The following is a 13,515-nucleotide window of genomic DNA, read 5'->3' as shown; positions in this document are numbered from 1 at the left end:
AAAAGTAGACGTTGTATATGTCAGCAACGGGTGCGGAAATTCAGAACGGCCAACGGCCGGCGGCTTTTGGACCGGCCGTTTTAACATTCGCCCTCCTCCACTTACACCTGCTTTCCATCCCCTTTTCACGTAACCGATGATGAATTCACAAGGCGGCATCTATAACATCAAGAGAAGAGCATGTGTCACGTGCACAAAGGCAAAATGTAAGTGTCTGCCACAGACGGACAACTTGTGCCAGCGCTGTGCCCGGCTTGGGAAGCAGTGTGTCTATCTCGATTTGCCAGAGAGAAAGCGGAAACGCAAGGATGACGATAGGTGAGAGTCTCTATATGCAGTGATATACTTTTTAGTTGTAGAATTGGCTTGCTGATTGGTCAACTAGTCGAGTTGGTGTTTTGGAGAGCAAAATCGAAGAGCTCACAGCTCAGCTGGTGGCTCTTAGAAACGGTGTGAACAACCATAATGGCACAGCATCTTCTTCTACCATCGGAACAGCATCTACTTCTACCAACGGAACAACATCAATTACAGAACCTTCATCCGTTACAGACTCTGTTCCTGAAGGTTCGTATGGAGATGCAGAGCCGTTGGACGCAGAAGAGCCCGAGCCCGAAGGCTATCATGGCCGTGAACCCCCTACAACGTCGGTATTAGAGGGCATATCCGACATCGTCGACCGTGGTTTTCTCAGTATCCACGAAGCAGAGACTTATGTCGCGCAGTTCAAGTCTCGCTTCGTGTGGAATTTCCCATTTGTCGTCCTTCCCCCGTCCCAGACTGCCGATATGCTCCGCAAGCAGGAGCCTCTGCTCTTCCTCGCCGTCATCGCCGCCACCATCCCCAGCGCTCACGCCATCCGGAAGCTGCTCGCCGACGAAATCATGCAGCACATCACATCCCGTATTGTCGCGAGCTCGGAGCGGAACCTGGGTTTGCTACGTGCGCTGCTTGTTCTATGCGCGTGGTACCGGTATCCTTCGCAGAGGGGGAACGTGCAGCTTGTTTTGCTGCTAGATCTATGTGTGAATATGGTACATGACCTGAGGCTGCATCGTCTAAAGGGAGAGTTGACCACAGACCAGCAGAGAGCTCTGTTGGGAACCTACTGGGCTGCTACATGGTAAGGGGGGAAATCTGAAGCGGGAGTATATGAGTTGTTGCTAATGTTGCTCCGCACAGCTTACCAAGGACGATTGACCGGCCAACTGCAATGAGGAGAAACAAAAAGATTGACGAATGCTGCCAGAATATAGCCACGTCCACCGAGTATCCCTCTGACAGATGCATCCGGCCCTTGATCCTCACCCAGTCTTTCATATGCTCAGTAGACAGCAGCTACAAAGAGTTTGCGGAACTCGGCGCAGACGCTTCGTCTCAGGAAGAATCATTCATCAAACTCATGGTTGGGGCCAACCTGCGGCACTTTGAGAGTCTGAAAGCCACCCTCGAGACAGAACTATCCAAGTGCCCAAACTCAGTCAGTACGTCGTCGTCTTTCCCTATCTCCGCAAAAACGATTACAATTTCTCCCGTACTATATACTCACAACACTCTCCCTTATCTTCTGTAGTAAACATATTTCACTGCAACATGCACTACATCAACATTGCCATCCGCGACTTGGCCCTCGACGACGAGTACATCTCCTACCAGTCCCGCCATGGCTTGACCAACTCCCGTTCAGCGCAGTCCTTCAAGACGTCTGCCTTCAGATGCTCTCTCCTGTGGCACCTCCTCCGCCACACCAAGGGCCTCATCAACGCCTACATCGACATCCCCGACGACGAGCTGCCCCAAGTCACCATCTTCACCATGGCCCAGATCTGCGCCTGCCTCGTTATCCTCCCACGCTCCGTCTCCGCTCTGCTGAAGCTCATCGTCGGAAAGCATTCCCGTACCAACATCCCGGACGACGTATTAAACGAAGCCAAGGCCGTTGTCGACGAAGCAGACTACCTCAACCTTGTTGTGAGGCTCTACGACAGGCTGCGCCTCCTCATCGTCGGGCTCTCGGGCCAGGAAAAGGGGCTCGATGTCATTGGAACGCTGTGCTGCCACATGAGCGTGCTGGCTAGCTGGTACGCGCCGCGGGTGAAGGGCATCTTAGGCATAGATCTCGTATCCAAAAGCCCGCTTGCTGCCATGACTCCTCCTTCCATTGCCATTAGCGACATCATTGCTGCCAATGCCAATGCAAACGCAGCCACTCTTATGCAGCAAGCGGCAAACCAAAATGTCGATGGGCTTGTGTCGGTGGGCGAGCAGCAGCAAGTCTTTAGCTCTTATACTGGCGCTGAGGACGGAAGTTATTTGTTTAGCGATGAGCTGTGGTCGACTGTATTAGAGAGTTTTTCCAGCTTTGGTTGAGAATGACCAACTATTATATAAGACAAGAATATCACAAGTAACTACTTGGATTAGGACAGCACATGAAATTAATTGGATCAAGACACCACAAGCATTTAGATCAAAATCATTTTCAAAACATATTCAATTTGGCTATATAGCAATTTCGTCAAAGAGATGCAAAATGCATATCCAACAGTCCTCCCTCCAAAAAGTGGCAAAAGGGGACGTGAAATGAAATGTTCAAACGCCGACCCATAGCGATGCTTTCCCAACGTTCAAAAAACGTGGCCATTAAAAAAGAAGAAGAAAGAAAGCAAACATGAGAAGATAAAAGGAAAATAGTCTAAATCCTTTCCAAATCAAAGTCCTTCAATTTTTTGTGTTCCCACACGTGTTTCGTTCAAGTCCAAAAAATCCTGGATATCACGAATTTGTCATGCAAATGAAGAAATTTCAAGTTCAAAACGCTGTCCCTCGTATCCTTGAGCTGTTTTTTTTCTCTTATTTTCGTTTTTTGGTCCCAATCTCCCTTTTTGTCGTGCTTAGACGCTGGGGCCGGCGGCAATGACGTCGGGAGTAGCCTCGCTCTCGTACTTCTTGAAGTTCTCGTTGAAGAGCTGGCCCAGCTTGACAACCTCGCGCTGGAAGCTGTCGGCGCCCGCAGTCCAAGCCTTCTTGGGGTTCAACAGGTCCTCAGGGACGTTGGGGCAGGTCTTGGGAACCTGCAGGTTGAAGACATCGTAGTTCTCGAACTCAACCTGGGCGAGCTCGCCAGAGTGGATGGCGTCGAGGATGGCACGAGTGTACTTGAGGGGGCATCGCTTGCCGCCCTGGGCGAAGCCAGCACCGACCCAACCGGTGTTGAGAAGCCAGGCGTTGGCCTTGTTCTGCTCAATCTTGTCGGCAAGCATGCGAGCGTACTTCATGGGGTGCAGAGCCAGGAAGGGCTGAGCGAAGCAGCTGGAGAAGGTAGCCTGGGGCTCGTTGACGCCGTCCTCGGTACCGGCCATCTTGGAGGTGTAGCCGGAGATGAAGTGGAACATGGTCTGGGCGCTGTCGAGCTTGGAGATGGGGGGCAGGACACCGCGGGCATCGCAGGTGAGGAGGATGATGTTGGTGGGCATGTTGTCGGTCAAGCAGGGGATCTTGGCGTTGGAGATGTACTCGATGGGGTAGGCGCAGCGGGTGTTCTCGGTGAGAGTGACATCGTCGTAGTCAACCTCGCGGGTGACGGGGTCGAAAACGACGTTCTCAAGGATGGAGCCGTAGCGGATGGCGTTGTAGATATCGGGCTCCTTCTCGGCGGACAGGCCAATGCACTTGGCGTAGCAGCCACCCTCAATGTTGAAGACACCGCGGTCACTCCAGCAGTGCTCGTCGTCGCCGATCAGGGCGCGGTTGGGGTCGGCAGACAGGGTGGTCTTGCCGGTTCCAGACAGACCGAAGAAGAGTGTGACATCGCCGTTCTTGCCCTCGTTGGCAGATGAGTGCAGGGTCAGGACGTTGTGCTTGATGGGCATCTCGTAGAAGAGAACGGTGAAGATACCCTTCTTCATCTCACCAGCATACTCGGTACCCAGGATGACCATCTCCTTGGCGGCGAAGTTAATGGAGACGGATGTGGCGGAGGTCATGCCCTCGGTGTATCTGTTGGCAGGGAAGGTTCCGGCATTGTAGATGGTGTAGTCGGGGTGGAAGTGCTCGAGCTCCTCACGAGGAGGGCGGATGAGCATGTTCCTCATGAACAGAGCATGGTAGGCGCGGGCGCAGATAACACGGACGCGGATTCTGTACTTCTCGTCCCAGCCAGCATAGCCGTCAATGACGTAGATGCGGTTGCGGGTGTTGAGGTAGTCGACAGCACGCTCTCGGTTGATCTTCCAGACCTAAGGGGTATTATCGTTAGCACTGTAAGCTTGCTTCACTGATCATCTCTCTTCGTCATTGCTTCAAGTCTTGTCCCGGGCACAGAACCGGCAATTACACGCCAGCCAATCAGCCAGCCAACAGCTTTGTTGGCGGCCGCCCATGGACACTGCCAGTCCGGCTTCCCAACCCGGCTTCCAGAGCTAGAGCTGACCGGAGCGGACCGGGTCGGAATGCAGGCAGATGAAATGCAGCATCACAAGCCAGACGTCCAATGCAAATGCAGAGCCGCGGGTCTGTGTCGGGAGGCCGCTTATGGTCGGCTACCCGATTCGGTCCAGCGGGGCCCCGGCTCTTTTTCTTTTTTGCCGTGACTTTGACAAGAGTGCCGAACAAGTCACTTTTTTGTCATATGCGGGGTCTTGGGCCTGCAAGTGACGCCAAGCTAGAGTTGCATCCCTGTCTGACTGGGCACTTCTCCGCATGCGCTTCCGATTCGACAGAGCAGGAAAAGCAAAAGAAAGTTCAATTGCTTTTCGCTGGTTGGTTTGCCCTGTGGCAGTGGCCGTTCCAGTGAACGCAGCAGCTGAAGGATTGCGCTGGAGTGTGGCGGCCGGGCTGAAGAGCTGAATAGGAGCCGCCCCGCTCGCGTGACCATTGACCCAAGCCAGAATAAAGAATGCAGGGATGAGACAAAAAGGACGAAACGAAATGCATGGGTAGATTCGGAACAACAAAGACGGGCAATGACGATGGAGATGACGCTCGCAGCGACGATCACGATCACAATCAGGTACTTACTTCAGGGCTCATGGGCTTGTTGACTGGTCCCCACCTGTAGAGCCTTGGTTAGCCGTGAAATTGATTGAACGAACTGCATGTGAACTTACCAGATGTTGTCTTCTGAAGAGGGCTCCTTGACAATTCGCTTGTCCAGGGGAGAGCGGCCGGTCTTTGCGCCAGAGTAGGCAGTCAGAGCACCGCTGGAGGTGATGGCAGTGCCGCTCTCGTAGACGAGGGCATCTTCGTAAAGTGCGGCGACGGAGGGGTTGGCGACCTGCAGTGGGCAATCTTTGTGAGCAATGTGCATTCATCATGATGCGTGGAGTTCCCCAACCAAGACTTACAATAGCGACGCGGTCGTAGTCGATGTGAGCAATCTCGTGAAGCTCCTCCTCTGTTGCACATTCAAGTTAATGCCGGTTCCCAAAGGCGGTGTGCCAAGGTCAGCTGGATCAAGACAAAAGGTGGACATACCGAGCTCGGTGTGCTCGCGGTAGGGCCTGCAGAACATTTCATGTTAGTCCATCTGCAGCAATATAAAACACCACAACAAGCCATCACAGGATAGGGAGAGCACTCACTGAACACCGCCAGGGTGCAGAGCAGTCTTGTTAACGTTGCTTGAAATCACTGTTCATGTGTTAGCCTCCCAAGTCTGGCAGAATCCTCTTTTGCTGGACAGCTCCATTGCAGGCCGTTGGGAAAGCGACTTACTCTTGCGTAAATCTATTCCCGATGCCTGGATCTGCGACTTGGGACCTTTGACGGAAGGATCTGTGTACGGAGAAGCGGTTCTGAAGTAGGGATCCATTGGATCTTTATGTATTCCAGAGAAATTGAGTCGTAGGGACAGTTCCGGAATGTAGTCGTCGTTCTTTTTCGTCGTGCTTCCCGCTTCAGCTACTAATGCCAAAACGAAACGAACCGGGGAGGGGGTGGCGGGTCAAGATGACGGGGTTCTTTTTTTTCTCCAGAGTGGAAGCCGGGACAGGTACAGCGGTCCGGAGTCGTGTCGATGTACTTGAGTAGATCAGAAGGACAGAAGCTAGAGCCATGTGTTAGATACAAGGTTGCCTAGTAGCCCTGCGATCGAACAGTCCCGACTGGTAGGATCAAGCACAAGCCCTTCCGAAGGGGGCCTCGTGTGGAGCCGTGGCGGGCGGTGCGAAGCTTGACACACGAATTTATATCGGAATGAACCAACGTGTGAAAACAAGGGGGTGCAAAGGCAGAAGGAAACAACCGAGCTTTTTGTGTGGAGAATAGGATAGGAGAAAGAGGGAAGGGGGGCGTGTGTGTAAGTGAAAGAGGTGAAAGGATCAAATGCTTCTGCGTGTACTTGGCACTTTGTGGCGCTTGTTATCGTCTGCGCTCGGCTCAAGCAACGCAGGAGAGGGCAGGTAATCAATTCAAGCATGGGACTTTTGGGTCATGTTTTGTGATGAATTTTTTTCACAATTTGTTTCTTGTCCTTTTTAATTGGACCTGCAGAGCAAAGGGGGCGTGTGTTCCAGAAGACGCAAGGGGTAACAAAGAAGAAAGTAAAGAAAAAGTCAAGTCGACTCACGATACCAGCACGGGTCCAGTTGTTAGTGCAGCTGAGCTTTAGGTGGACTGTGGATGATGAATGGATGACGGCACAAAGTGCACTGTTGAAAGCAAAGTTGAAGTTTGTTTGGTTTTTTCGATGCTAAAGAAGCTATCTTCAATCTCCAACTCGAGGGAGGAAACAACGGCTATTTAAACCTTGCTCTGCTCATGCTCACCAACCCGCCGTGTGATGCGTGATGTGTGAATATGCTTCCCGTAGACGGCAATTCTTCTCCAACCACACGTGCATTCGATCATAGGCAGGCAGGCAAAAACCGGGCACAGAAATCTGACCAAGCCAACGAGGTTTCGAGTCAATCAGTTTTCCCAAGCGGACTATTCCGAAACCCATGCCGGTTGTACATTGTGCTGTGCAAATGGGTGAGTCCGTCGAGACTTTTGCCCGGCGCGCCTACGGCTAATGCGGGGCGATTACGTACGGAATGGGCGCCGAAGGGGGCGAATGTTGCTGCAGCTTTGCCTAACCGGGTAGTTTATGGGATAGCGGATGATGCTCATGTGGCAATTGGTTTTTTTCGTTTTATTTTCCTTTTTTAATTACCCCGTATTGTTGCTATGATCATCTTGGGGACAAATGGAAGTCCTTGATTCTCTCGGCATTGTCCTTGGATACGAGTAATACCTTACGCACGGGGTCTAATTCTAAGCCGAGCTAAACAAACACATAATCGTTGGGTAATAGCAGCAGGATTCTGACGGTCACGGGGCTGGGCCCTGAAATAACAGGAACGGGCTTCACGCGAGGATCCATGCCAACTGGCTGGTCCGGGGGACGGGAGGAAGAAAAAGAAGAAAAAAAGGTAAAAAAAAGAAAAGCTCAATTGCCAGCTTCATTCTTACTCCCCGGCCCGGAAGGGAAGCTTGACTCGTCTTCCCGCTACTTGTACACAAGTGTTCCGGAAGTACATTTGACTACTGTAGCAGCTACAGGTACCGCCCGGGAACCGGTGCAGATAACGATAAACAACTTCAAAAGATATGGATGGATTCTTGCATTAGCACCCACGGCGAAGGCGAAAGGGCAAAGGGAAAAAGAATACTCCCCCATTGACACACAGGTGGAACCCAGCAGGGGGGTTGGGGCGTGAGATTTCTCAACTGAATTTCGCATTTGGGCACGAGATCTCTCCCCTTTTTTTCTTCTCGCTTCAATTTCTATTTTTTGCCCCGACTATTATAAAAAGCACAGGTAAATACTACCGGTACCAGTAGCACAAACAGGGCGGCAAGGGGCAGCTGCTTCAGCCTCCGCAAATTCTCCCATCAAGTGACTTCTTCTTCCCCCGTGTTAGTAAAATTGAAGCCAATTCCGGCCGGCGGCTAGTCATGTACAATAGTCCAATCCGGGGGAAGAGAATTGGGAAAGGGCCTCCCAGCTCCCGGCTTTTTGCCTTGAGCCTCGAAAATGCTGGTCTGTGCATACCCGCAAAGGGGTGAAAGAGAGGCGTGTGAGTAATCTCGCTACCCCGCGATTCTTGGGTTCGTCCAAAGAGATCAATGGATGGACCTTTTTTTTCCTCTTCTCTCCTCTGTGCTTTCTTGTTGCCCTTCTGTACACGCCCCCCCAGGGCTGTTCTATTCCCACCAAAGTGCTGTAAAGGCCAAGGTACCTGGCACCCGATTACATGTATATTCGTAAGTGAGAAACCGGCAGCAAGAATGGAGGTGCCGGCTGGAATACCCGTTGCTGCGGCTCCTCTCGGCAGCACGCCCGGCATCAACTCAACTCTTTTTTCGCTTGCAATGTCTCAGTTCGCTGTGCTCAAGACATTCGGCACACGATTCCCGAGTGTCTGAGGACAAACTGCGTCATCCTGTAGCACCTCGAAACAGACGACATCTTCATTCCTCCTTTCTCATCTCTTTTTTTATCTCGCTCTTCTAGAAAACCACAAGCCGTTGTACAAGTATTACTGCGGAAACCAAAAGTCACAGTGAGTCCGTGCCACTGGGTCTCGGCCCAACGGCACCGTTCCGCCCATCTGACCCCGTGATTGGCTCGCCGACCGCCGTGGTCTTTCTGTTCCGACTTTCTCCGCGAAACACAATTTTGTGCTGGTATTTTTTTCTTCTGTTTGATTTCGGGTCTTTGCATTTGAATATTTAGAATTTCTGATACGGGAATATCTCAGCTATTTTTGCGCTATAGCCACACCCTGCGGTACCTTGTTAGTCATTGAAAAGTCAGGGGGTGGGTTTGGCTTGGAGAAGAAACATTGCAGCGTCTCTTTGGTAATTAATTGTCAGGCAGTGATGCATGCACATGCGCTGTGAAATTGCTTTGGTTCCTTGCCACTCTGCAGAATGCAACCCAATATTGAAATGAAGCACAATTTTATTTTAATTTTTATTTATTTGTTTTTTTATCGTGGTTGACTCTCAATGTCACCTCTTCAAAATGGGTAGATACGGCATCAACTGCGTAACTAGACCCGCAAGCTGTTGCAAGAGAACCCACCGCTTTCGTTTGCTTGAAGAAAAAAAAATCGATCCCTTCCTTTTCCAGCACATGGATCTTCCCCGGTTCTACGCCAAGCCTGGATTGGGCTATGCTCGACGCCTCCGTGACGTATCTTTTACATATAACCTGGAAGCAAGTTACAACAATTACAAGTATACACTTTGTAGAGCATCACTATCACGGATGACCTGTAACAATAATATTCTTCTTCTTATGCTTTTACCTTGTTGCTAGTTTACAATACTCTCCAGTCTATACCTCGGCATCTCTTAATAGGTAGTCACAATACAACATGACTCAATCAACACAACAATATCACGATATCAAACCACCTACCCGGCATCTTCCTCCTCCTCCTATATCTTCGTCTTCCTCCTCCTTTATCCCATCCTCCCGACCGACCCAACTTGCCGCCCCACTCACGGACCCCCGAATCCACCGCTGGGGATTTCCAGATTCTCCAGGCTGCCTCGTGGTGCCGCTCCGTCTCGCCGGCTCGGGCTCGGAAGCCCCAGAACTGGCCCACAACTTACAACCTTCCTTGCACACATGGATTTCCAAGCCCCCCCTTGCTTCCGATTCATTTTCGTTCCTCTCCAGCAAAATGTATACTCGTACTTGGATCCCTGAGTTAGTGGGCTGTGTAAGGCTCATGTAAGGAAGTACCTTACTCTCTGCCTAACGTTGAGTCGTAGCAAAGCATGGCTCTTCCCGCTGACATACGGAGCAGCCCGGGTTGTTCCTCGCCCTCAACCCTGAAGATTCATGACAAGCTCCGGCCCATCAACCACCGAAGCAATTATTAACTAGCCCACAGCTCATGCAGTCTCTTTTCTCTTTTGCAGTGTCATGCAGGTCATTAACTCGACATGACATTGAAACCCACACGCCCCCCAGTTTCACCTTACCTAGTCATACCGTAGCATGTGCAAAAAGCCCGTAATTGATTCCCTCTCTTCCCCTGATTCGCCCCATGGCGATGGCTTCTTGCATGTGGCTGCCCACCCCCGTCTTTTACCTTTTCACACTCCCGGACGGCTTCTTCAGCCTTTTGGGCTCCAAAAACGTGCTCGGAATTGCGACCCTATCTGCTCGCATCTCCGCCCCTTGCGCCGAATGGTAATCTCAAGCGGCTGAAAGTATACCCATTTGCTGTCTTCCGACGGATCAATACGGAACGTCCAGGACAGAAACATCTTATCTTTTGCTGCTCCCTTAATCACTGATTCACGACATCATCCGAGCAGATACTGACCTCATCAAAGCTAAGTCTTTATCAATTCCTCGGCTGACTATGGCTATTTGCTTTAATCCAGAAAAAAATTGGCTTTTTTGAACAAAAAAGTAAAGGAGTATCTCGTCATCCTTTCTATCTTCGACAATCGTCGCATCGTATGGCATCTACAAATGCTTGCCATGGCCTCGCATCTTCCTGGTCTTTATCATGGCTCACCGCGTCTCAATCTGCGGCCCTGTGAACTTTTAACCCTGACACCCATGCAGGCGACGCTTTCTATCTCAGTAGTAGCCGAGCTCTTCGCTTCCGTCTCCTCATCAACATGGCAATCAGAGCTTGCTCTCACTCCATTTCCATTCAACCCTTCCTAGCCAAACCGCCGATGCCGGTATTCTTTTCTTTTCCTTCTATTTTCTTCTCTAGCCCTTTACCAGTGGGCCTTTACTGGTCCTCACTAGTAATGAGTCTTGTAATCTTGCCAATGGCAATGGTTTGTCCCTGTGCAATGTTATTAGCAAAGGAGTTTCGAATGGTAAGGAATCGTTTGTTAGCATCATACCTGGTCTCGGAGGGTGAAACGACCCATCTGGGGGTAATCCTCGAATTTCTCGACGCAAACCATACCAGCACCTCCAGTCACCTGGAGTCTGGCGATAATGCTGTCGCCCCTCTTGGCGTGTGTGGGAGGCACCTTGCTCTTGCGGTTGGTGCCCTTCTGCAGCTTGTGCAGCAGAGCCGCAAAGGTGACCTCTTCAATGGCGGCGTGGACGTGCAGCACGCAGTTGAATCCAGACGTGAGGATGCTCTTTAGCTCCAAGACTCGGATCTGTGCCTCAAACTCGGTTACACAGTGCACCAGTCGCTTCGGCGAGCAGAGCACGAATCCGGGCAGGATGTCTTCTTCTTCAACACCCTTGAGACGCAGACGCACCTGGTCACCGCACTGCAGAATAGGCTGCTCCTCTTCTTGCTCTCCGTAGATGGCAGCGGTTTCCACAGGCTGCTTCCGGGGCATCATAATCAGTGACATGCCCTTCTTCACCACACCAGCCTCAATCTTGCCGTCAACCATGGTACCCAGATCTCGGTACTTGGCGTTGATGGGCATCATGAATGGCGCGTTGACCTTGCGCTCCAGAGCCTGCATGCCGTCGAGATATTCCAGTAGTGAGGGACCCTTCCACCAAGGAGCGACGCCTGCGGGGAGTCGATCCTTGATGTTCAGTGACATCTGGGCAGCCACAGGGATAAAGTAGACATCCGTCTTGAGGTTGTAGCCCGTGCCCTTCAAGAATTGCTGCAGCTTGGTCGTACACTCCTTGTAACGCTCCTCAGACCACTCCACTGTCGGGTCGTCCATCTTGTTGATCGCTACGATGAGCTTGTTGACACCCTGGGTCTTGGCGAGCATGGCGTGCTCACGCGTTTGTCCTCCTCTTTCGAAACCAGTCTCATACTCGCCCTTTCGCGCTGAGATGACGAGGATACCTACATCCGCCTGTGAAGCACCTCCAATCATGCTGGGAACATATGTCTTGTGACCGGGGGCATCCAGGATACTGTAGCGTCGCTTCTCAGTCTCGAAGAAGCCACGTCCGACCTCGACAGTCTTGCCCTTAGTTCGTTCCTCCTTGGTCAAGTCCATGACCCAAGACAGGTACCATGATTCACGACCCAAGTCCTTTGCCTCCTTCTTATACTTGTCCATGGTACGCTCATCGACCATGCCGGTGGTCCATAGGATGGAACCACCCAGTGTGGACTTGCCTGCATCAACGTGACCGATGAAAATGATGTTGACGTGTTCCTTGCCGTAAATTTCCTTGAGGGTATCTTCGTCTACATCGGCCGACTGTGCCTTCAGAACCGCATCAACTTCACGCTGGGCCTTCTTCTCTGCTGCAGTCGGGCTGGACCGGCCAGAGGATGGGTCCGGAGATGTCCTTCCAGACGACTTGCCGCTACCTGCAGCCTTTCCAGCCTTTTCACCTGTCTTCTCGATAGCCTTGGCTGCGGAAACCTTCTTGCCCGCGTCTGGCTCGTTGGATGGCTCAGTCTTGGCGTCGTCCTTGGCCGGGGCAGCGGCAGAGGGAGAGCCGGTGGCACCAATCGATAGCACTTTAGCCTTGGGCTTTACATCACCTCCAATGCTGAGTACCTTGGCACCTCCTTCGTTGGAAACGACAGGCTTCGGTGCGCTGGCAGCTGGGGCGGGCTTCTCGACGGGGAGCGACTTCACAGGAGCAGCTTGGGTGGCATTGTTCTGAGGGGCTTGGGCAGCGGGCTGCTGTTGCTGCTGCTGCTGGTTTCTCTGGCCCTGCTGTTGACCATATTGCTGGAATCCTTGTTGACCTGTTATGGTTAAAAAGTTGATGTTAGCTCTCGTGGGTCGAAGTTAGCACTTCACAGTTTCGACGTACCGTAGTTCTGGTTCTGGTTGTAGCCCTGGCCGTAACCGCCGCCGTAGTTCTGATACTGGTTGTACTGGTCAAATCCTTGTTGTTGGCCACCATACTGCGGGTAGTATCCCTGTTGTTGCCCGTAATACTGCTGCTGCTGGTATTGCTGCGCATATCCGCCGCCAAACTGGCCGGGCTGGAAGGTCTGAGCGGTGGGCTGGAACGAGGCAGCACCAGGTCGGAAGCCACCGGCGGCCGGGTTCATGTTGAGCTGCTGCTGAGCCTGCTGGGCGAGGTTCTCGTCCTGGGCAGCAGGATCGTCCTCCCAAGAGTTGAGGTTCGACATGGTGGCGAGTGTAGTATCTTTCTCGTTCGCTTGGAGGGGTTGCTCGAGGGTCGTCGACGGTCAAACGAGGGGTTTCTCTGTCTGCCAACCGGTAAGAGATCTGATAAACGGTGAGCTATCAAGCACCGTCAGAGTCTTTTAGTCGAATCGGCACGCAGACTCGGGTCTTGGAGTTGAAAGCGACGGTCGACGTCTCGCTGGCTTTATGGTGCAGGTTGTGAAAATTCGAGCCCCACCAAGGCAGCGACATGACATCGCTAAAGGTGGCAGGCTTTGTGGAGGGGCTGCTACAGTGCATTTTACTGCTCTGGACACGGTACACGATTGGGTTGATACAAGACCCCAGCAAACAGCAACAAGGGGCCAATGAGTCAAGGGATTACGAATATCCTGGGCTGAGCACGAGTTACTTATACAAAGACCATTGATTAAATATGATCTCTTTCGATGTGATTTCCTC

General features: G+C 51.9%; 3 protein-coding genes across 3 annotated transcripts; 1 reads left to right on the top strand and 2 right to left on the bottom strand.

Annotated features, from left to right (window-relative positions):
• The first annotated feature begins 118 nt into the window (after window positions 1-118).
• Window positions 119-2,632, top strand: V8C40DRAFT_198178 (Zn(II)2Cys6 transcription factor domain-containing protein). Its single transcript, XM_083211946.1, has 4 exons — window positions 119-318; window positions 386-1,123; window positions 1,183-1,484; window positions 1,574-2,632. The coding sequence occupies exons 1-4, from the start codon at window positions 137-139 to the stop codon at window positions 2,368-2,370; spliced, it is 2,019 nt and encodes a 672-aa protein (XP_083073978.1). The 5' UTR covers window positions 119-136; the 3' UTR covers window positions 2,371-2,632.
• V8C40DRAFT_242027 (phosphoenolpyruvate carboxykinase PCK1) lies at window positions 2,480-5,779 on the bottom strand. Its single transcript, XM_083215142.1, has 7 exons — window positions 5,716-5,779; window positions 5,583-5,631; window positions 5,476-5,501; window positions 5,346-5,395; window positions 5,109-5,275; window positions 5,020-5,053; window positions 2,480-4,238 (listed from the first exon to the last, which is right to left on the bottom strand). Coding segments are annotated over exons 1-7 (1,671 nt in total). The 5' UTR covers window positions 5,717-5,779; the 3' UTR covers window positions 2,480-2,894.
• Window positions 5,780-10,285: 4,506 nt separating this feature from the next.
• Window positions 10,286-13,269, bottom strand: V8C40DRAFT_242018 (translation termination factor GTPase eRF3). Its single transcript, XM_083215141.1, has 3 exons — window positions 12,731-13,269; window positions 10,870-12,662; window positions 10,286-10,808 (listed from the first exon to the last, which is right to left on the bottom strand). Exons 1-3 carry the CDS (start codon window positions 13,053-13,055, stop codon window positions 10,752-10,754), a joined length of 2,175 nt encoding a protein of 724 aa, XP_083073976.1. The 5' UTR covers window positions 13,056-13,269; the 3' UTR covers window positions 10,286-10,751.
• Window positions 13,270-13,515: the final 246 nt, after the last annotated feature.

This window comes from Trichoderma camerunense (assembly GCF_050948025.1).
Source record: "Trichoderma camerunense strain CBS 138272 chromosome Unknown V8C40scaffold_7, whole genome shotgun sequence".
Taxonomy (NCBI): Eukaryota; Fungi; Ascomycota; class Sordariomycetes; order Hypocreales; family Hypocreaceae; genus Trichoderma; species Trichoderma camerunense.
This window is presented reverse-complemented; position numbering and strand designations above follow the sequence as displayed.